General features: G+C 41.5%; 3 protein-coding genes across 7 annotated transcripts in view; all 3 read left to right on the top strand.

Annotated features, from left to right (window-relative positions):
• The first annotated feature begins 663 nt into the window (after positions 1-663).
• On the top strand, positions 664-14,547 carry IER3IP1 (immediate early response 3 interacting protein 1). 2 transcript variants are annotated; one of them, XM_057698819.1, is made up of 4 exons: positions 664-840; positions 12,318-12,419; positions 13,335-13,432; positions 13,562-14,547. In XM_057698819.1, the coding sequence occupies exons 1-3, from the start codon at positions 750-752 to the stop codon at positions 13,388-13,390; spliced, it is 249 nt and encodes an 82-aa protein (XP_057554802.1). In that variant the 5' UTR covers positions 664-749; the 3' UTR covers positions 13,391-13,432; positions 13,562-14,547. The 2 variants fall into 2 exon arrangements, with proteins under 2 accessions (XP_057554802.1, XP_057554801.1); XM_057698818.1 differs by having other exon boundaries at positions 13,335-14,547.
• LOC130831123 (succinate dehydrogenase [ubiquinone] cytochrome b small subunit, mitochondrial) lies at positions 3,408-4,705 on the top strand. Its single transcript, XM_057698817.1, has one exon. It carries the CDS (start codon positions 3,411-3,413, stop codon positions 3,888-3,890), a length of 480 nt encoding a protein of 159 aa, XP_057554800.1. The 5' UTR covers positions 3,408-3,410; the 3' UTR covers positions 3,891-4,705.
• Positions 14,548-18,511: 3,964 nt separating the features above from the next.
• The window catches only part of HDHD2 (haloacid dehalogenase like hydrolase domain containing 2), a 38,572-nt gene continuing 34,397 nt past the window's right edge, over positions 18,512-22,686 (top strand). The window contains exon 1 of one of the 4 annotated variants that reach the window (XM_057698813.1): positions 18,512-18,648. The gene's annotated coding sequence lies outside the window, so the exon portion shown is untranslated. Of the gene's footprint in view, positions 18,706-18,960; positions 19,176-22,686 lie in introns of those variants that run through there. The other 3 variants (XM_057698814.1, XM_057698816.1, XM_057698815.1) reach the window with 3 other exon arrangements.

Raw genomic sequence — 22,686 nt, 5'->3', positions numbered from 1 at the left:
GGGGTGTTGCTCCAGGACTCTGCTTCCCACTCATAGATTCCCCCCACCTCCCCCCACCCCAATCCATTAAATCACATCTCTGTTGCTGACTCCAGGCTCTTCCTTTGGTCTTGAACCTGGGCAACTGCAGGCCTTACAGTCCTGTGGGGTGCAGCCCAACACATTATTTTCACTTACTTTTTAAAAAAACTTCACTTGCCAAAGCTTTCCTTTTTTTCCATCTGTAAAATAAGAATTACTTATTAGCATCTCATACAGCTCTTAGGAGCATCTAATACAGCGCTGTCCAACAGAAGTATTGGACAAGACTCACACGTCATTGTCAACATCCTCAGAGCCGCAGTTTTTAAAAAGTATATAGAAATAAACAGTAAAAATTAATGATAGTAATTTATTTACCTAATATATTCAAAATATTTCAACATGTAATCAACGTTTGAAAATCAGTAGGAGATTTTACATCCTTCTTTCCGTCCTATGTATTTTACATTTACAGCACCTCAATTCGGGCCAGCCACAATTCAAGCGTTCGGTACTGTAGCCAATTCTGGCGGCTGCATTGGACAGCTCGGGTCTAGCAGACACGCCTTGCCTTTGCGAGCGCGGGGCGGGTCTTAGCCAGGTGGGGGCGGAGCTTCTCAGAGCGCGTTTTGGGCCTCGCAGGCTGCCGTAGGAAGCGCCGGCCTAGGCGGCGCCACGTCCCCTGCCGCGGGGGGTGCGGGAGCAGTTGGGCCTCGGGGCCGGTCGCCATGGCCTTTACGCTGTACTCGCTGCTGCAGGCGGCCCTGCTCTGCGTCAATGCCATCGCCGTGCTGCACGAGGAGCGCTTCCTCAAGAACAGTGAGTGGAGCCGCGGGGCCGGGCTGAGGGGGCGGCGGCGAGCTCCGGGGGTGCGGACCCCAGTGGGGCCGCATGAGGGGACCACCTGGGGCTGGACTGACGGGCGGCCGAGGGCTCGCCTCTTGGGGCCCTTCCTTGGGTGGGGGAGCCGAGCCACTCTCCTCTCACCAGTGGAGTGAAGATTGTTCAACAGACGCCCACTGCGGGCCGGATCCCGGGGGTCTTGATGGGGGGGATGCGGAGATGAGCCCGGGACGCCCCTGCCTGCGTGTGGTTTAGTTTAGGAATGTAGTTCACTTCTCTGTGCCCGCCTTTAATTGTCAAAAACTTGGGGTGTGGGTTTTCAGTGAAAGAGGGAGGGACGTGGCTCATTTTGGAGCTTAGGTAGTTAGGAAAATGAGCTGGTGGAGGGCTATAGGGGTTCCTGGGCTTTGGGGATGAGGAGGAAGGGAATGTGTTGGGATTATCACGACATCCAGCTAGCCACGTCCCAAGAAAAGTGTGTTCAGCACAGTGTATTGGGTGCCTGCGATGTGCCGGCTAGAATCTGAGAATACAAAGAAGACGGAAGTTATGCTTACCCGGATCTCACCATCCAGCGACCTCCATGCCACCTGGGCAGGCTGCTTTTTCTGTGTGAGGCACAGTGAAGGCAGGATACTGCATGATGTGCGTCATTTGTCACAGCGTACCAAATACGGCTGTGTAGATCACTGAAACTCAAACCCAGGAGCAAGATTTATTCATTTCATTTATTCCTTCAGGAGAGGTTTATTGAGCATAAATTTTGTGCTAGGCCCGTGTAATAGAAACTGAGGTTATAGCAGTTACCCTGCCCTTCTAATGGAAGTTAGTCTAAATAAAAACTGAACAAGTACCAATAACAAGTATGCAGAATGTTATGGAAGAGTAGTGCTGGGAGATACTAACTTGTGAATCTTTGAAAGCTTGGAGGAAGTGTGTCTAAACCGAAATCTGATAACTTAGTTAACTAGGTGAAGGGTCGGAAGATGAGGAGTGAGAGCTGATGTGAAAATTGGCAAGGTGATAGGCAGGGCAGTGATGTGACCAGATTTGTGTTATTTACAAGATCCTTCTGGTTACTGTGTGGAGAGTAGATCAGAAGTGTGGAAGAGTGGATGTGGAAAGCACCGTTCCAAATAGGGCAAGGAGAGATGGTGGGTATAATAACAATAATGATACCTAACGCTTAACACTCACCATGTGCCAGGATCTGTATCAAGTGCTTTCCACATAGTAGCTTGTGTAACCCTCACCACAACCCTATGAGACAAGTACTGTTTTCATCCCTGCTTTACAGATGGGGACCTGAAGCACGGAAGAGTAGGTAACTTTCCTAAGATCACACAACTAGAAAGGGGCAGAGTTAGGATTCAGTTTAGGCAGTCTGATTCAAGTCCATCTCTTCACCACTATGCTATCCAGAAAAGTAGAAGGAATCATGTTGTAGGTTGAATTGTATGCCCCCAGAAGATGTGTTAGTCCTAACCCTTGCTTCCTGTGAAAAGATATATTAAAGTCCTAACCCTTGGTTCCCTATTTAGAAATAGAGTCTTTGCAGGTGAAATCAAGTTAAGGTGAGGTCACACTGGAAAAGGATGCACCCTAAGTCCAATGAGGTGTCCCTATAAGGAGAGAGAGATACAGAGACAGACACAGGGGGAAGAAGGCCATGTGACAACAGAGGCAGAGATTGGAGTGCTACAGCTATAAGCTAGAGAATGCCAGGGATTGCCGATAACTACCAGAAACTAGGAGCGAGAGGGAGACGGAGATATCCCTCAGAGCTCCTAAAAGAAACCAACTCTGCCAACACCTTGGTTTTGGACTTGTGACCTCCAGAACTGTGAAAAAATAAACTTTCACTAAGCCATGTAGTTTGTGGTGCTTTCACATAGTAGCCCGAGGAAACTAATACAAGTCAGAATTTTTTTTTAAAGGTAGGAAGGATAGAATTTACTGTTTGGACATTGGGAATGAGGAGAGAGGAAAAAGTAAAAAATATCTCTTGATTTTCTGGTTTAAGCAACTGAGTGAAGGGTAGTACGTTTACTGAGTTAGTGCTGGTGGAAAATTGGGGTGGGGTGGTGGGGGTAACAAGGTGAGGAGATAAGTTTTGGACATGCTGAGTTTGAGATTTCTGTGAGGTATGCAAGCAGAGGTGTGGACTAGTCATTTGGACTTCAGTCCATAGACCAGAAGCAAGAGCCAGAGTGGAGACTAAAATTTGAGTTTGTCAACCACAGATGATAAATGAAGCCATGTGAAGAGATGAAATTGTTCAGGGAAGGACTAGAGTACAAAGGAGAATTGTTGACCAAGACAGTCCTAAAATCTCTTCCAGTATTTAGCGTTCAGGTAGTGATAGAAGAGCCAACAGGAGAATTTGATGAGTGAGCAAAACAGAGAGATGGGAAAACCTAGACAGCAGAGTTTCACAGAAGCCAAGGAGTGTTTGAAGGAGCGACAGTACAACAGTGGAATGTATTCTGAGAAGCCGAGCAAGATACGGACTGAAAAGTGTCCTTACGATTCAGGTTAGGAGCGACATGGCGACTCTCTGTAGGCTGAGTGTCCTGTGCGGTGCTGGAGGAGGGCGAGCTCTGTTCCTCCGAACCCCAGTGGTCAGACCGGCTCATGTTTCAGCATTTCTCTGGGATGGATCTACGCCAGAATGGTGTGGGATACAGCACATTCACCTGTCACCCAGCCACCACTCTGGTTCCAAGGCTGCGTCTCTCCACTGGACTGGTGAGAGGGTTGTCAGTGTTTTGCTCCTGGGCCTAATTCCAGCTGCTTATTTGAATCCTTGCTCTGCGATGGACTACTCTCTGGCTGCAGCCCTCACTCTTCATGGTCACTGGGGCATCGGACAAGTTGTTACTGACTATGTTCACGGGAATGCATTGCAGAAAGCTGCCAAGGCAGGCCTCTTGGCGCTCTCGGCCCTCACCTTCGCTGGGCTCTGTTACTTCAACTATCATGACGTGGGCATCTGCAAAGCTGTGGCTATGCTGTGGAAGCTCTGACCTTTTAGACTTAATGCCTTGAGAATTGATTGTACACCTCCTTGCCTCTGCTCTGTCATGCCATTTCAACTCACAGTAAGAAGGAAATCACAGATAAGTCCATTGGTGAGATAAACCTCTTCTAATCACCTGGTTATTTTTAGAATTTACTCTTTGAAGGAAGATTTGAGAGAAATTGTATCCAAGAAATTTTGAGACTGAGTTCTGTATTCTGGGGAGTTAATGGGGTGTCTCTCAGCTTCTCACAAGACTCGCAGTATAACTAAACATTATATATGAGCTTTTGCCTTTTAATTTACCAGACTCTTAAAGGGAATTCAGCTTTATTGCTCTCAGTATCTGATCAATCTTTGATATTTGTCCTAGGATGATGGAGAAAGGGAAAGACTGTTAATTCTTAAGTAAAGACTTCACAGAAAATTAGGCAGTGTTTAATTTTTGTAAACCAACCCCCTCTGTCCAGTCGATACCAGTTACTGATGGTTACGTGTCCTAGGGAAATTTGAAAATTAGAAATGCTGATATTTCACGTTACTGATTTCTAAATCCTAGGAAGAAGAGGCTGGAGAGTTTCTGAATATAGAGAAATTCCATGTAGGGAAGAGGGCCCTTTATAGATGTTTCAAATTGTTACGGATTCTAAACCAAGACTTAATCCTCAAATGTGTTTATTTCACTTGTCCTAAAATAATCTGTTCACAAATATAAAATTATAAGTAACAAGTTGTTGTTTTCCCACTGTGGGAACCTCTAATGTGAAAATGTATTCTATGAAGTGAAGTTTTTTTAAAAATAAAAATGCTGTATAATAAAAAAAAAAAAAAAAAGATTCAGGTTAGTAGAGGTCATTGTTGATTCTACAAGAGCAGTTACAACAGTGGGTAAAATCCACCTTGGAATGGGTTGGGGAGTGAGTGGAATGTGCTAGAATGGAGACAGCACAGTTATCCAAATATATCACTAAGTTGGAGGAAATGAAGAAATGGTAGCTGGAAGGGGATGCAAGGATATGTTTTATGGTGGTTTTTTTAGGTCTCAGCAAGGTCAGTGAGAGCTAGCCAGGTGTCTACAATAAGTCAATGCCATGAAAAATGGGGAGGAAGTGACCACCAAGGCAAAAATGCAAAATATAAGGAAGACAAAAAAAGAGAGAGAGGGAGGGAGAGATGTAGGAAGATATTCATATGCAGCATGTGGACCTTGATTGAATTCCAGTTCAAACATTTCAACTGTAAAAAAACATTTTGGGAACATTTGAAGAAATTTGAATGTGGACTAGATACTAGATGATAGTAAGGAGTCAGTGTACATCTTGTTAGTGTGATAAAGATGCATACTGAAATATTTGGGAGTGAAATATTATAGTACCAGTAATTTATTTTTCAAGTAATCAAGCAGAAAAAAAGATGAAACACATAAGGCAAAAAATCTACAGTTATTACACAACGTTGTTAATCAGCTATACTCCAATATAAAATAAAGTCTTAAAAAATCAAGTTATTAAATCTGAGTGATAAGTATGTTTTACAGCTTTCATAATTAAAGGTTAAAAAAAGAATTGCTAACAGAAAGGATCTACTAATCAGAAAAAATAAAAGATACAGGGGAGAAATGATGTAATTGATAGCTCAAGGATTCTGAGAAGGTGCGCAGGGATGGGTCCTAAGGTACAGGTGGAGGAGAAGGCATTAAGTGGGAGGTGGGATACTTTCTTCATTGAAAAGGAGGAAGGATTAGCTGAAGAAGCAGGAGGTTCCTAGACTTGGTGGCAGGAAGTTTTTCTTCATTTCTTATAACAAATAGGCCAATCACTGTGAACTAGGTGGAAAAGGTGTAGCAGTGAGCATGATACAGTGTCTTTGTTCTTATATCTTAAAGTCTAATAGTAGAACAGATAAATAATTATAGAAATAGTTGAGTCTAGGATAACTACTCTGAAGGAAGAGAACTGGGTAAGAACCATGGGAATGTAACCTCCTGGTTGAATCAGGATAGTGTCAGTTCCTAAGGATACAGCACTTAAAGTTAAGTCCTAGAATAGGAATAGGAATTAGCCTATTTTTAGGTACCTTTAAGACTTCTAAGAGGAGATGTCATGTAGGCATTTGCATATACAGGTCTGGTGCCCAGAGGGGAGATCAGGGAAGGACTTACATATGGGGGTTTTCAGTGTTGACTGGTAATTTGAAACCATTGGAGTGAAACCTCTTCAGAGAAGAGGTTCAAGGATTGAGTCCTGAAATTTATTTATTCCTATCAGGGGTCTTGGTTGCAAGCAACAAAAGCTTATTCTGGCTGATTAAGGAGAAAGAAATTTACTGAAAGGTTGTTGGACAGTGGAACAGTGAAGCACAGTGAGGAATCCAAATACAGATGTATTTATATGGACACGTAATTTGTGATAAAGGTAACAGCAGAGTGTGATAGAAAGGATGGTCCTTCAGTTAATGATTCTGGGTTAACTGGATATTCAGAAAGTAATAAATGAATCTTGCCCCTCTGCCTCATGCTAAACCCAAAAGTCAGTTGCAAAAGCATTGTAGATCTAAATGGGAAAGGTAAAAGAAAGCTAGAAGAAAACAAACTTTTTATGAAAGGGCCATTTTGAAAATACATAGTAGGCTTTTGCAGGCCAGGAGGCAGAATTGAGGCTATTAAGTGGGTATTTATATAACCATTTATAAATGTGAGACATCATTCTTTTTTTCCCCAGCTATGAGGTATAATTGACATATAACATTGTGTAAGTTCAAGATGTGCAGGTTATGATTTGCTACCTGTATATATTGCAAAGTACTTACCATAGTAAGGTTGGTTAACATATCCTTCACCTCACATACTTATCATTTTGTTGTTAATGTTGTTATGGTGAAAACATTTAAGATATACTCTCAGAGCAACTTTCAAGTAAACAGTGCAGTGTTGTGAACTATAGTCGCCATGCTGTGCAATAGATCCCTGGAACTTATTCATCTAATAACTGACAGTTGACCAGGATCTCCCTATTCCTCCCACCACTCCACTCCTGTCAACCACCATGCTACTCTCTCTTTCTATGAGTTTGATGGTTTTAGATCCCACGTTTAAGTGAAATAATACAGTACTTGTCTTCCTCTGAGTTATTTCACGAAGCATAACGTCCTCGTCCATCTGTGTTGTCACATATGGCAGGTTTTCCTTGGTTTTGGCCGAATAATATTTCATTATACACGTACACCACATTTTCTTTATCGATTCGTCTGTCAGTGGACACTTAGCTTGTTTCCATGTCTTGGCTGTTGTGAATAGTACTGCAGTGAACATGGGAGTTCATTATCTTTGAGGTAATGATTTCATCTTGTTTGGATAAATACCCAGAAATGGAATTGCTGGATCATATAGTGGTTCTGTTTTAATTTTTTTGAGGAACTTCCATAGCAGCTGTACCAATTTACATTCCTATCAGCAGTGCACAAAGGTTCCCTTTTTCCACATCCTTGCCAGCATTTGTTGCCTCTTGTCTGTTTGGAAGTAGCCATTTTAACAAGTGTGAGGTGATAGTTCATTGTGTCTTTGGTTTGCTTTTCTCTGATGAATAATGATGTTGAATACCTTTTTGTGTACTTGGCCGTTTTTATGTCTTTGGAAAAATAGCTATTCAAGTCCTCTGCCCACTTTTAATCAGGTTATTTGGAAATACGGGTTTTTCATTGGAGTGTAATTGTTTTACAATGTTGTGTTAGTTTCTGCTGTACAATGAAGTCAATCAGCTGTATGTGTATATATATATCCCCTCCCTCTTGGACCTCCTTCCCATCCCCCCCCATCCCACCCATCTACGTCGTCACAGAGAACTGAACTGAGCTCCCTGTGGTATACAGCAGGTTCCCACTATCTATTTTACACATAGTAGTGTATTTATGTTAAACCTAATCTCCCAATTCATCCCACCCTCCCCTTCCCCCCTCCTCGTGTCCACACATCCATTTTCTACAACTGTCTCTATTCCTGCCCTGGAAATAGGTTCATCTGTACTATTTTTCTAGATTTCACATATATCTGTTAATATACGATATTTGTTTTTCTCTTTCTGACTTACTTCACTCTGTATGACAGACTCTGGGTCTATCCTCATCTCTACAAATGACCCAGTTTTGTTCCTTTTCATGGCTGAGTAATATTCCATTGTATATACGTACCACATCTTTTTATCCATTCATCTTTTGATGGGCATTTAGGTTGTTTCCATGACCTGGCTTTTGTAAATAGTGCTGCAATGAACATTGGGGTACATGTGTCTTTTTGAATTATGGTTTTCTCAGGGTAGATGCCCAGTAGTGGGATTGCTGGGTCATATAGTAGTTCTCTTTTTAGTTTTTTTAGAAACATCTATCCTGTTCTCCACAGTGACTATATCAGTTTACATTCCCACCAACAGTGTAAGAGGATTTCCTTTTCTCCACATCCTCTCCATCACTTATCGTTTGTATATTTTTTGAGGATGGCCGTTCTGACTGGTGTGAAGTGATAGCTCATTGTGGTTTTGATTTGCATTTCTCTAATAATTAGTGATGTTGAGCATCTTTTCATGTGCTTTTTTGGCCATCTTGTTTGATAATTTTTTCCTGTTTTTTCTTCTCTCTTTCTGGAACTTCAGTTATTTTGACATGATGATAGGCTTTCTTCCCTTTTTCTTTAATTTTGCCTTGTCTGGTAGGTGTCATGAACTTACTGTGTCAGCCTCTTTTTTTTGAACTTTTTATGCTAATATAGCAAGAATAAGCGCTTCTTTTTTATGTTCCCTTTTTTATGGTATCTTGTTCTCTGGGTTTCATAGCTGCAATAGTTGTTCTCTCTCCAAGGATGTTTGTTTTTTTAAAAGCGAACTTCTACTTCTTGCATTATCTCTTATTCAAAGTCTTTTCTGGTTTTGCTCTTTCCATGTTAAGAATCGTTCACTCTTTGACTGTCAGTTCATTCTGAAGAGTAAAGCACTGAGAGGCTCTTTGGAAGCTCTGTGTATGTGGTTGGGATTTGCTCACCATTAGGCCTCTCTGTAGGTTTGCTGTTTAATTAAAGCCCGCTGTATGTCAGTATCTGAAGTCTTCTTGGGCAGCTGGTCAATTTCCAGAGTAATTTTACAACTTCTTGTCTGTGGAATATAAGTGTTATATTCCAGACTTAGGTGAGACACAAGCAGGGAAAGTGGGCAGGAGTCTGACACTTAGGTGTGCAGACTGTAATTCAGTTCACCCTCCCTAGATGTCCCCAGGGCCAGAGCTTCCATGCCTCAATCCCTGCTGAGAGTAAACCTCCTGTCTTCTGAGGGAGTAAGAGAGGGACACTCTTCCTACCAGTTCAGTCTAGGGAAGGGGTGGATGAGAGGGGAAGGAGGAACAGCACTAACTGCTCTTGTGGAGACTTTCAGTTAGTCCTCCTGTGTTTCAATGGTGCCGCCCTCACTGGCGTTTTGAAGTTTCTCTCAAGTTTCCAGGGTTCTCAGCATGATTCACCTCAGTTTTTTATTGTGTGTTCCCTGGAGCTTTAGGTTTCAGCTTTCTCTGCTAAGTCAGTTATTCATCCATTTATTTTTTATTGTCCAGACTGACTTCTCTTGCCTGGAGACTTCTCTCGTTACTCTTTTAATGTCAAAAATGACTAAAAATAGTAGGGTTTCAGGAGAAAGCTAAAAGTGTGTATCCATTTATGGGGTTCAGGACCTGCTACCCCTAGATAAGGCACCCTGGCATGTTGAATATCTTAAGCTGAAGCACTTAGAGAAAACACCAGAAGCAGAAAGGTCACTCTGCCCTCCTCCCTCCCTGGCCCTTCTTTCCTGAAAGCAGGAGATATGAAAGAAATGAAAGAAAGGTATCCTCCCTGTACCAGGAGGAAGGGAGACATTCTTATCACCACAGACAGGGAATTTAGGGCTGGGAAGACTATGAACAGATTTTTTTACATTTACTACCCATAGCCCAAACCCCTTTGTCTTGTGAATTCTTCACAAATTTGTTCCCTGGTCTAAAATGTAGAAAAAACTTCCTGCTCTGGTCACTTTTTAAGGTCGTCATTTTCTTGTGAAGACTCCCAGGTACATGTAAAAACTTGATAAAATTTGTATGCTTTTCTCCTGTTAATCTGTCAGTTTAATTTTCAGACATAGCCAGGGACCCTAGGAGGGTCAAGGAAAATTTTTTCCTTCCTTACAGTAACCTAATATTACGTTTAACCAAAACCAGGCAGCTTTCTTGTTGTGCAGAGCTGTTAAGTAGGTGTATGTGAGTAAGACTAAACTGGTTTGGGAAATGATACAACTGGTGGTAGTGGTCATTCTGTGTTTTATGTCTTTCTAGAGACACTATTATGAAATACTATTTACCACGTTATAAGTAGTTAGAGGCTGGTACTACATCTTTGAACTTAGATTACAAAAAGAGGACTGCCATGTATTGGAGAATGCTGACCAGGCAGCCTGGAAGAGTGAGACAGGTATGGGGGAGAAAGAAATTATAGTAGAACTTGTACAGTGAAAGTAAATGTTGAGGAAGCAGCATATTTGCTTGCCAGAGAGGGAAGTAGATCCAGAAGTAGGAAGCAAGATGCAGGTGTGTCTTCTGAGAGTGTTTTTAACTTGGAGAGATGCGTACATTTAATGTCAGAGGATTTCTTCCTCCCTCCCCCAAAGCTACAATTGAATGATTGGTTTGTTATACTTCGTGTTTCTTAAAAATAAAGAAACTTAGTTCTTTGAAAGTTTTATCTACGATCCTACGATTTACCTTATCTTTCTTTATCCGAAGTTAACTTTGTCTGCCGTAAGTTCAGTTTAATTCTGTAAACATTTACTAAGTACTTGCTCTGGGGTCAGGGAGAGGGGAAAGGTAAAGACAGACTAAATTCAGTTCCTGTCTTCCAGGAATTTATAATGTAATTTACAATCAGTAGTTACTATTTGGGGAGCAAAGAGAAAGGCTTGTCATGACATGGGAGGGAATAAGAAAGGCCCTGACATTGAAGTCAGAAAGACCTAGATTCAGAAGCTGCCTTTAACATGCACAGCGATTAGTGGGTAATTGAATGTGAATAGGAATACTTGGAGGGTTGTGGTATGATACAAGGCTAGCATGTCAGTTTAAGGAGTTTCTAACTTTACTCAATAGGCAGTGGGATTCATCACACAGTGAGCTAGAAAGATCTGACCCTTTAAGGGAGAAAGAGGTTGGTATGAAATTGCGGAGGCATCTATTGAGAGTTTGGCTAAGAGACAGTAGAGACTGTGATTTTAATCACTGTGGTGGAGGTGCTGTGGGAACTCAAAAACGAGTGACATGCTGTGGACTGGGCAGGCTGTAAGCACAGGTGAGGTAGGCCTTGAAGGGTGAATGGGAGTCAAAACACATCAGCTCTGTTGTGAACTTGAATGTTATGTTAGTTTTTATACCACAACATATGTCAGTGTTGATGTGACAAAAAAACCAAGCAACTGTTATTTAACCTTTATTTCAACCAAGTAAAAGTTAATTAAGCAAAGTGAAATCTTGTTACCTGATACTTGGTTCTTTCATGGATAAAATAAAAACTTGTTCTCTGTCTTCAAGTTTAAGGGTTAGCATGTCAGGAGTTAATTAAGCCCTGTAATCATATGAGATTTAAAAAACAGAGTCATATGAAATATGAGAAGTGGACCTGAAATGAGGACAAGAGAAGGACATTGCAGAAATGAGGACATGTAAAGCTCTAGAAGACTGCCTAAGGCAATAAAGAAAAGAACTAGCAGATAAAAGTAAGAAAGAATGATTTATATTATCAGGAAACTGATAGAAGAAGGTAGAAGACTCATTTACTGAAAATAAATGGGGTTAGGGTTAGATGGTAGGCTAAATTCCTTACCTCAAAATTGAGAAATGAAGAGGAATCATCAAGCTAAAAAGATGTGCCTCTGTTGACAGGTTAAAACATGCTATGAAGGCCTAACCAAGCTGTGACCAGGTTTATATTAACATTTCACCAGGTGAACAGATAGTGAAGCTCAGCTGCAACACTTTTGTAGTGATAATTATGTTGGGTTTTATGAATTCTGAATTGAGCTAATTAATTATTCAACTTGACAGTATGCTTTGGTTTTCAGTTCTGACCTGAAAGATATTTTGTTAGTTTAAGAAAGGAGAAAGAAAACCATCAGGGTGTCAACGACAGTCCTTTTTACTGAATTCAGTGCCATGGAGTAATTTATTAAACTGTAGTTTATTTTATAAAATCAAAATGGAAATTAAATGTTTGTGCTGCTTATCAAAAGTAAAAAATATACTCTAAAGTTTTTGTCATATGACTATATTTTATATCTTTAACAGAGGCTCAAAATCCTCTTTTAAAAGGTGAGTAATAAGGGAGCAAAGTGAGTATCTAATAAATTTTAACACAGGTAATCACCTTTGTGTTATGCAGTTGGCTGGGGAGCAGACCAGGGAATTGGCGGATTCGGAGAAGAGCCAGGGATTAAATCTCAGCTAATGAACCTTATTCGATCTGTAAGAACTGTTATGAGAGGTAAGAAGAAAAACTAGTGTAACACTTACGTTTTAATTTTGTGTTTTAAGTAGTAAAACAAACAAACAAACAAAACAAACAAACTTGCGTGTGCGAATGCCATTTTTGTAGTGGGAACTTTTTGTATTTAACTTGGCTTTACTGCTTAAAAGTTACTAGTTTCTTTCCTGGCTTCCTCTTACTTCTATCTAAGCCAGTTGATGCAGATGGAATGCTCAGTGATTTAATATTTGTATGCTACCTGTATGTCACCTCTCAGAGTTGAAAGACAATGGTGTTCTTTCCTTTTAGAAATTCTTTTGCTTCTAAGTAGAAAAGTCATCTAGAGTCCTGTAAGACTTTCAAGAGAAAAATATAGGTCCCATATCTGCTATTTTATTAGAAAATATTTTAGAGCAACTCAGGAGTTCAAAACCTTTTATTTAAAAGCATTAAAATTAGGGTCTCTTTTTATCTCTCTCTCTCTCTCTCTCTCTCTCTCTCTCTGTTAGCTGCTGTCATCACAGCTTTGGGTAGAATGATAAATAAGTTCATTCTTAATTTAGTGATGAAGCTACAGACTCTTCTTTGCACTGTATTTCTGATGTCAGGTGTCACTGGCAGCCATGTGGGTTTACCTTTGCTTGGGTCCAGTGTGCTTCTGTGTTCCCAGAGCTGCACCAGCTCTAGCCACAGATGACTTTGTATTGATCTAGTCGTACCAGTGTGACCCTTATCCCCAGTCACATAAGCCCTCTTTAAAATAAGTTTTGAATTTTATGACCCAATGCATATTTGAATGTTGCTCTGTTATAAGGATTTGCAATGAGATTCTGATGATATACTGTATTTCCATCCTTCCTGGATGCTAGTCACTATGACTTAGTTTTTTCTGATGTTTTTAAAATAATAAAACCCCCTTTATTTTCTTTGCAGTGCCATTAATAATAGTAAACTCAATTGCAATTGTATTACTTTTACTATTTGGGTGAAGATCAGAGGAAATGGAGACTCAGAAGAAGAGCTGTCAGCAGGTTATTACTTCAGTCTTTATTGAAATATACATATCTTAGCTGGCTGTACTTGGACGTGACAAAAATGTAAACCTGACGATAAAACCAGACTTCCTATTTATCTGATTTTTAAAAATGTTGCACTTACAGTTTTACTGCAGAAAGATCAGGTCATAAGAGGCCATAACGATCCAGGATTGGAATACATTTGAATGCTGACTGCTGATAGAAGTTCATGCTATGGTAAAGCTTGTTAAAAGGGTGCAGGACTATCACTTCTGTGTTTTTAGAGATTTCTCTCTTTGACTTCTCAGGGATGAATTTTTTTTTCAAAGTTCCTTGTGACTTAGCTATGATGTGAGAATGATTATCCTCCTAGATAAAATTTAAAAAATATGAAATGTTAGATATGTTATTTGGATTATTTTATTTTGAACTTTGGTTAAATATTTTGTCTGTATACTGTCTCAGCTATGAAAAACTCAAATTAGTAGTAACTATTGAGCAATACTCTGATTTCTGGAAGAATTCTAATTTTTTAAGTCAGATAGTCACATGATGGTTGTGTTTTTGTTTAAAGTTTTAAGTTCTTTTCATGCATTTGTTATTTTATTAATTGGCCTGAATGGTGAGAGCAGATCAGTATCTACACATTTCCATATTTCTGGTATCTACCGATACCTGATCAGTATCTACATATTTCCAAAAATCTGTATAGAAATGTCTATGCCCTTTTTAACAATGATGACTTATTTTTTAAAATCAGCATAAGTAGTAGCCTGCAAGAGCAATCCTAAACAATCAACATTAAACCATACTACGTAAGAAGACTTTATTGTGAAGCATTTACCTCCCACAGTTATCACATTTCTGTTTCTTGGAGTAGCACATTAAGGGGTGTGATTTGTAATTCTTCATTCTGTCAGTCAGTAGAGCATTTATGGTGGATAAATTGTCTTTTGTTTTTATGTCTTAGACCATCCCATATTTGTTATCCCATAATACTGTTTTATACAGAAAGATTAAAGCAATGTAAATGGTTTTTCTGGAAATTATTATAATATTTTAAAGGGGGTGGAATGGTATCTTTGTCTATAGGAGAACATTTGTAAATAAAGTTCAGTTTCCAAGTCAAACACTTGTTTTTGTGCTTTAGTATATACCTGTCGGTGTTAATTAATCTCATTTTGTGTGTAACACTTCTTATGTATGTTCTTTGCTCTAAAATCACTGAGCACAGATTTAATGAAAGTACACGTTCACGTTCTGGTTTTTTTCTTCAGTGAATTAACAGAATTGCTGACATGTATCAGGAAGACTGATGAGCAATTTTGATTCTGTGACTTAGTTACTTCTAAAACTTCGGAGCAGGTATTAGATGTCTGTTGGCCAGGCCTGAGCTGGAGATGGAAGATGGAAGATCTCTGAGCAGGGGGGCCTTGCAGCTGAACCAAAGAAGTGTACCAGGAATCCTTAATTGATTACAGTTGGCACATGGGAGTAACTAACATATTTGGCACTTAAAGGCAATGTTCTTTTGGCTTTATAAGTATCTGATGCATGAGTTGGAGTTTAAGCTGCTCAACAGATTCAAAAGAAGCAGTTAATTGAGGGCACTCCCGTTTCTCCACAGGCCATGAGCCATATAGAATTTTAAAAAGAAAAGAGAGACCTTGGCCTGATACCATTATCAAGAAGACATTACAGCACACCTTTATACTCATTTAATGTCAGGACACTGTCCAAGCTCACACTCCAGTGGAGAGCAGCCACAGTAGGGCAGGATCAGAGTATTGTGCGGCAAAGTGGTTCTGAGGAAAATGCAGCATGGACATCAAGATATTTCATCTCTAAAGGCCTCGTACACAGTTTTAGCTTTACTGTGCCTGAAGGGAGGTCTGTAAGCTTTCACAGGTTAACCCTGGTTTACCCAGAGAAGTTGCAATTCAGTAATGCTGGCATCTTATTTTAGTGGACAGTAACTTAAGTGCCTGCCTGCCTACCAACATCTTCCCCCTTAGCCATTCTCAGGATTAACAATTTGTGATTATTCTGGACTCCAAATATGTGTGGTGTTAATGGTCCTGTGTATTCTGACCCTGTGTGTATATGCCTGTGACCTGTGGTGAAGGATCTTGGCTGTAGTCTTGTACATACTCAAATTCGTACCCTAATCCTTAATCAAGTACAGTGGTTTTCAAACTTTGTTAACAGCAGAATGAGATTTTCAAAAGAACAATAACAGAAGGGTAATCCTCCAATATCTAAACATGGGAGCAGTCCATTTCATTATATCAGTTGAAGCAAGAATGGGGCCCATAGCCCACTGTTCAGCCTCCACCTCACTCCTAACGAGCTTCCAAAGGCACTTCCACAAAACCCTAAGCTTTCAAAAATATGGTTATGAAGTATCTTTTTAAAAATAAAATCCTTGCTTTAGATAGAGTAGGCACGGTGATGTGTGCTCTATAGATATTTGCAATCACTTGTGTGTATATGTGTGTGTACTCATGAAATGACCTGAGAAAAAGCAATATATTTGAGTAAAATAGGAGGCAGGATATTGCAGTTTGCCAGCCACAACCTTTTATCATACGATTTAAATAAACTTCCTAAGACCTCAGTTTTTTGTTTGCTTCATCTGTAAATTGGTCAATAGCTGTTCCAGAACAGAAGTCTGCTCCAGATGTGAGATATATATATATATATATATACATACATATACATATATATCTCCCCCAGGTCACTAACCTTTGACCTAGATCAAACAGATGTTCTCCTGAAGTAAAATGTTTTTGGTGAAATAAATTACTTTCTTATTGACTTACAGCTACAAAGTTATTACCAGTAATAAAATTTTTATACCAAGCAAAATGGATATCTTCTTTGCTAAAATTTTCCTTGGCCCCTGATTGGTCATTAGATGTCAGATGTTGTAGAGATATTCTGTGCAAGGACGTGGGACACATAGTAGGCAGTGTCCACAGATACTAATGATCAAGATAAGTTTTGGGAATTCTACTCTTTCTGTTTTAGTCCTGATACTATTTTCTTTACATCTCCACTCCTCCTCTGAGTTTTTGTCCCATCTTCTTTCCAAAGTTCCTCTTTGGGGGCCCCATCCCATCTTTACTCATCTTGCCCTTTGGCAGGCAAAGCCATTTGAGTCTTTTGGTGAGGAGGAAGCCATTAGTCATGTTCCATTATTCCACATCCCAGTGAATGACACATACCACCCAACCTCCCAAACCTGGAACCTAGTAATTATCTTGATGCCTTCCTCTCCTTTACCCTTAAAGTAATCCACAACCAATTTCTGACTCTCACCTCCTTAAGATTTCTTAAATTTGTTTTGTTTGCTTTGTTTCCAATCATTTTAGGTTAAGCATCTCTCTTGTAGTCCTGCAATAGATTCTTATTTGATCCCATATATATTATGGCACCTTTCCCATCTGTTCTCCATATTGCAGCCAGAGTAAGCATTTAGAAAAATGGATGTCTTACTATTACCCACCTGCTTAAAATCCTTTGGTGGTGTTTTATTCTGGTTAAAGACATACAGCTCCTAATTCTGAAGGGACAACCAGGAACAGTTTCCATTTCCTTCAACCAAGTAGGCCCTCGAACAGAAAACTGAGACTTAACAAATATAAGATGAAAACAACCTCCAGACCCAGTGAGGAGGAAAAGCAGAGGGTACCTAATCCCGGGAACAGAAAGGGTTGCAGCTTATGACATGGCTGACTTGCAGCAGTGGGCAGAGGGGATGTTGGTGTTCTAGCAGCAAGTGAGTCGCCAGTCAAGGGCAGAGCAGCAGTTTTGTCAAGTTCCATGTGTGTAAACTAGAGCTCGTATTCTGTCAGACTGCTCCTGAAAGTTTTTCATTTCGTTGTTTTCATGTAGAATGCATAGGATGACCATCTGTGCACTCAAGGGGTTTAATTTATTTGGATCAAAGGGAGACAAGTGGAGACTCCCAACATGTGTGAGGAGGAAGCAGTGAAGGAGGTGGTTCTATGTATCCCAAGATATTGCTCCCCTAGGGATAACAGGCAAGACCTGTGGTAGCTGTCCCTTAGAGAGGCAGGGTAGGAAACTTGATAGCATGAAGTTTTGAAGTAGCTGATGCAGGAAAAGAGGGAGATTGTTGCCAGTGGTAGTAGTTAGTAAAAGAGCAATAAGTGCTAGATACTATTCAAGTAGTAAAGCAGGAAATGACTTAAGAGATGGGGTGTTTCAAGGGAGGTATCAAGGAGATGACTCCTGAGATAGCCCTGGAGAATGGGCGGGAAGCATAACGGAGAACAAACCTGACCCCTGTTGGATCTATTCCTTTAATCTTTAAACTTTGTGCTCTGTTGTCTATTCTTAGTCATGCCGACTCTGCACCTTTGTGAGGGAATGTTGCCCATAGCCTGAAATATAGACCATTCTCAAGGTTGTGCCTCCCAGGCTTGCCCTTTAAAGGTATACTACTTTTCATTCCTATACAGATAAAAAGTTGCAGAACACAGGATAACATTTGTTTTATTGGAGGTTACAGAAACATGGTGACCTGACGTAAGAGGACAACTAAAAGAACAAAGGATTCTGACACCCCTCTGGGGTCTGGCCGGCACCAAGGTTACAACAACCAGCCACACCCCGTCTCCTTTCAGTATAACATAAGCCTGAATTCCAACTCGTGTAAGACGGTTCTTTGGGACACCAGTCTGCCACCTTCTTAGTCTGCTGGCTTTCCAAATAAAGTCACTATTCTTTGCCCCAACACCACTTTTCGCTCTGTTGTGAGGACTGGAAAACAGAAGTGGAGTCAGCAAGCGTAGCGGCAAAGAAAAGTGATATTACTTGGTTTGACAACAGTGCTGTGGAATGAGAAACTGCTACAGAGCAAAGGCAGAAGATTTTGTTTCTCCTGCTGCATCCAAGCCCAGTAGGCCCCGCCCTTGAGGGAGCAGGTCTCGATAACAATTTATCGTTTTTTAGAAGGTGACAAAGATGCAGCACTAGACCCCGTAGTTGATGCTGGGAAGAGGGAAGTAACCCTGGGCAGGAGGGCGGAGACGTCTGCGGAGAGGCGGGACTTCCGGCCCGGCCCTGGACCCGGTTTCCGGCGTCATCAGGCAGCTGCCTGGGCGCCCTTGGCCGTAGGCAAGGACGCTGCCGAGGGGCGCGGCTGTGTGGACTTCCCTGCCAGCGGGTACTCTGCCTTTGCTGGGGACGGCGTGGGGAGCCCGGTGAGGAGCCGCACGGGGACAGGCCAGCGCCCGCCTGTCTGGAGGTTGCATTTCTTTGTGAGCAGGCTGGGGACAGGCCTGTTTCGTCTCTAGGCCACCACCCTCCCGGGGCCCGACCAACCCGCGCGCTCGCTTCCTCAGGATTGCCCACCCCCGGCGGGGCCGACCCTCGGTGCGGCGCGGCGCGGCGCTACCACGCTTGCGCGGAGAGGGGCGAGCCGCACTTCCGCCGGGCCTTTCGTGGGGGGGAAGCGGGGGGCGACGCTGCGGGGTTAGTCTTTCCCCTGAACGTGCCCCTCGACTGTATTTCGAAGCCGCTGTCCCTTCGGCTCAGTCTGGCGTTTGCCAGGCTCTGGAGCTTGCTCTGGGGGAGGGTGCATGACTAGTCCTGAGGCCCCTTCCCACCCGGGAGAAGGAGGGAATCGCAGTTGAGTTTGTGCTGAAAAACCTTGTTGGTGGCATCCTTTCAGTTGTAGAGACTGGGATTCATGAGTTTCGTTAACTAAAATCTCTTTATTGACCGACCAGTAAGTAGTACGGGGGGGCGGTGGAAGGCAACAGCCCTTTTCCTCACAGGGCTCCACGGATTGGACAGAGTGAGGGGAGTCCTAAGGGGAGCACGCTGGGGGGTCCAGGCTCAGCCTTGGGAGAAAAGAAGTTGCACTCAGGAAAGACAGACGAAACGATGTTTGTCTGGGACCCTGGTACTGAAGGAGTTGGCCAGGGAAAGGGAGGATGTAGGCCGCTGGCGTGGTAGATTTCAGGGAGCAAAAACGGTTTCAGACAAAAGTCCAGCGATGAGGAGGGTTGAGTATAGGACTGGTGGCGACTGCAGTGCCGTTGAACTTTGGGGCAGGAGTAGACACAAACGAGTTGGCGAGGTAAACCAGGGCTGTGGACACCAGTGTTCATTGTTCGTATTTGTGCAGTGGGGAGGGACTGCATAACATTTGTTGAGTGCATGCATTTGTTCCAGTCTTTTCTACTGGAAGCACATGGGGAAGAAAAGAGAATTCATACTCTCCAGGGGATATAAGAAACATATTTAGAAGAGCCTCAACCTCCCAGGAGAAAACTTATATTGAAATCTCTTGTTTTAAATATTTATGCGTGTTTTTAATGATAGGCCACAATAGATCCTTATTTTGGTATAAAATGTTTTCTCGTATCCTCAAGTTATACTAATGTTTTAGGACTGCATCATGTTTATCCTGTAATTTTTGTAGCCTTTGACGCATCCATTATGTAGTCCCCTCCCCCCACCACACACACATACACCCACCCCCAATATGCATATATAGCCTATAATGCAGCCTTTCTCTGTGTGGAACACTGTTCACAATATTACATGTATTATTTCCTTTAATCTTCTAATCAGCCATTAGAGCTGTTACTCTTTTTACTTAGAAATGAAGAAACTCAGGCTGAGAGGTTAAGAAAATTGCCCAAGTGCACACAGCTTTTGAGTACAAATCCAAGCATGTACAACTCCTTAGTTCTTGTACTTAACCACTGCACTGTTGCATTTCTTCTTTTTTTAAAAATTTTTTTTCAATTTATTTATTGGCTGTGTTGGATCTTCGTTGCTGTGCGCAGGCTTTCTCTAGTTGTGGTGAGCAGGGGCTACTCTTTGTTACGCTCTGCAGGCTTCTTGCAGTGGCTTCTTTTGCTGTGGAGCGCACAGGCTTAGTTGCTCTGCGGCATGTGGGATCTTCCTGGACCACGGCTTGAACCCATGTCCCCTGCATTGGCAGGCGGATTCTTAACCACTGTACCACCAGGGAAGTCCAACTGTTGCATTTCAAGAAATGAATTTGGGACTAGAAATAGGGAGAAGATTTGAAGCAGAGAGGACATTTAGGAAGTTGTTGAAATAGGGTAAATGAGAGATGATGATTTCAAAACTAAGGTAGTTTTAGTAACAATGAAGAGAAATTTGAAGAGAAGTGAGTGGATTTAAGACTGTACCAGAGGTAGCACTGATGTGATTTAGCCCTTGGCTGGTTGGGAGGAAGGCTTGGGGGAGTCTGGTGGGTACATCTACATTGATGGTGCTGCTATCCTGTAAGGAGTGCCGGATGAAGAGCAGCTTGGAGGGTAACAAGGACCTGGATTGAGATGCCCCTGGGATATTCAAGGGGAGATATCCTCTGAAGTATCTTGAAGTGTTCCTTTTGGAATGAGAGAGAATTTACTTTTTTTCTTTGCGCTGAATATGTACCAATATCAATTGTTTATGACTATTCTAAAGTATATCCCAGGTAGCTTGTTTTAGCCATGGGAGGTGGTGGGACATGGACTCAATATAAACAAATATGGACCACCTTTGAAGCCTTTGCAGTTTTCTGGGGTGATACTAATATTTTACAATTACAGTTTATCTAGTACTAACTTGTAGTTCAGGTAACAAGAATTATATAAGATTTAGACAAGAAAAGAGATCATAGCAGAAGTGGTGAAGGCCTGTAGTGGGGCTAACTGAAGAAGTATATTTTGAGGTTTGAGTGGGACACCTCAGTTATGTTCTTATAGGCCTCAGTTAATCACTGGCATATAAGCTCTAGAACAGGGGTCCCCAGTCCCCGGGCCGAGGACTGGTATCAGTCCTGGGCCTGTTAGGAACCGGACCTCAGAGCAGGAGGTGAGCAGCAGGTGAGCAAGCGAAGCTTCTTCTGCTGCTCCCCATCGCTGGTATTACCACCTGAACCATCCCTACCCCCCCAATCCATGGAAAAACTGTCTTCCATGAAACCGGTCCTTGGTGCCATAAAGGTTGGGGACCACTGCTCTAGAAGAGCATTTTAGAGTTTAAAAGGTATGTTCTATGAAATTGATGAAAGCACTTTGGTAACATTAAGTCTATATGGACCCTTCAATAGAGATTAGAATTATCAGTATTTTTATGACCATTTAGTTGTTCTTAGTTGGATAGTTTTTTTTAAAACAGTACAATTCTTTTGTTGTTTTTCTAGTCCTGTTTATGTTTTGTTCTTTAATCACCTTCAGAATTAACTTTTTCTTTTTTTGGCTGTGCCGAGGGGCTTGTGGGATCAAATCCAGGCCCCAGCAGTGAAAGCGCTGCGTCCTAACTGCTGGACCGCCAGGGGATTCCGAATAGACAGATTTCTTTTATTGAATATTAGATATGCCTTTCATAAAAGTTGGGTTTTGAGAGAAGGAATTTTAGGTTGTTCTGTATGTAAAAAGAGAATGTGTTGTCTACATTTTGCGTGGCCTTACCTTTTGTGGTGCATTGTATTTTGAAGAATCCTTTAACTGTCATACATCTAAATAAAGTTGCTAGGAACTGTCTAGTCTTTTGACTAACAAACTGTTGCGCCCCTCGGGCAGGTTAATAGTTGATGCTATTGTTGATGTAATCCTCCATTTCAAGGTCACAATAAAGATCAGAAATAGAATAACATATGAGGACTGCTATAAAAGAAAGGATTTTTCAGTGAAATCCTGATTAACCAGAGCTCTTAATATCTTTTTTATTTTTTTGCCTCTGCATGCTTCCCCACCCCCACCCCCACCCCCACCCCCAATTCATTATAAAAGACAAACAGAACCAGGGATTTATTTTAAAATCAAAATACTTGATGAGGGTTGTTATATGTCATCTACACAAGAGTATGCAAAACATGTAAGTTTTAAGTAAGTATAATAAAACACACCTATGTACTCACCGTCTAGATGAAGAAGACCTTAGAGGCATCCTGCGCTCCTCCTGGTTTGCATCTCCTCTCCATCCCCTGGAGGAATCACTATCCTCACTCTTGTGTTAATCATTCCCTTGGTGCTCTTTGCAGTTTTATCACCTACGTGTGCTATAACATGAGACTGTATGGTATGTGTTCTTTTGTGACTTGCTTCTTTCACTCTGTAGAAGATTTTGGAGGGTTACCTAGGATGATGTAGCTGTACTTTATTCATTTCTACTGCCTTTGCATTCTTGTGTGAATATACCACAATTTATTTATCCATTCTACTGTTGATAGACATTTGTATTGTTTCCACTTCCTGACCATTACAAAC

This window comes from Hippopotamus amphibius, chromosome 11 (assembly GCF_030028045.1).
Source record: "Hippopotamus amphibius kiboko isolate mHipAmp2 chromosome 11, mHipAmp2.hap2, whole genome shotgun sequence".
In the NCBI taxonomy this organism is placed as follows: Eukaryota; Metazoa; Chordata; class Mammalia; order Artiodactyla; family Hippopotamidae; genus Hippopotamus; species Hippopotamus amphibius.
This window is presented reverse-complemented; position numbering and strand designations above follow the sequence as displayed.

Bases quoted from the DNA above. Each gene is read 5' to 3' on its own strand.
- IER3IP1 (XM_057698819.1), top strand. From the start codon at position 750: ATGGCCTTTACGCTGTACTCGCTGCTGCAGGCGGCCCTGCTCTGCGTC. The intron at 841-12,317 runs GTGAGTGGAGCC...TGTGTTATGCAG, and splicing joins GGAGCGCTTCCTCAAGAACA to TTGGCTGGGGAGCAGACCAG. The intron at 12,420-13,334 runs GTAAGAAGAAAA...TTTTCTTTGCAG, and splicing joins TGTAAGAACTGTTATGAGAG to TGCCATTAATAATAGTAAAC.
- LOC130831123 (XM_057698817.1), top strand. From the start codon at position 3,411: ATGGCGACTCTCTGTAGGCTGAGTGTCCTGTGCGGTGCTGGAGGAGGG.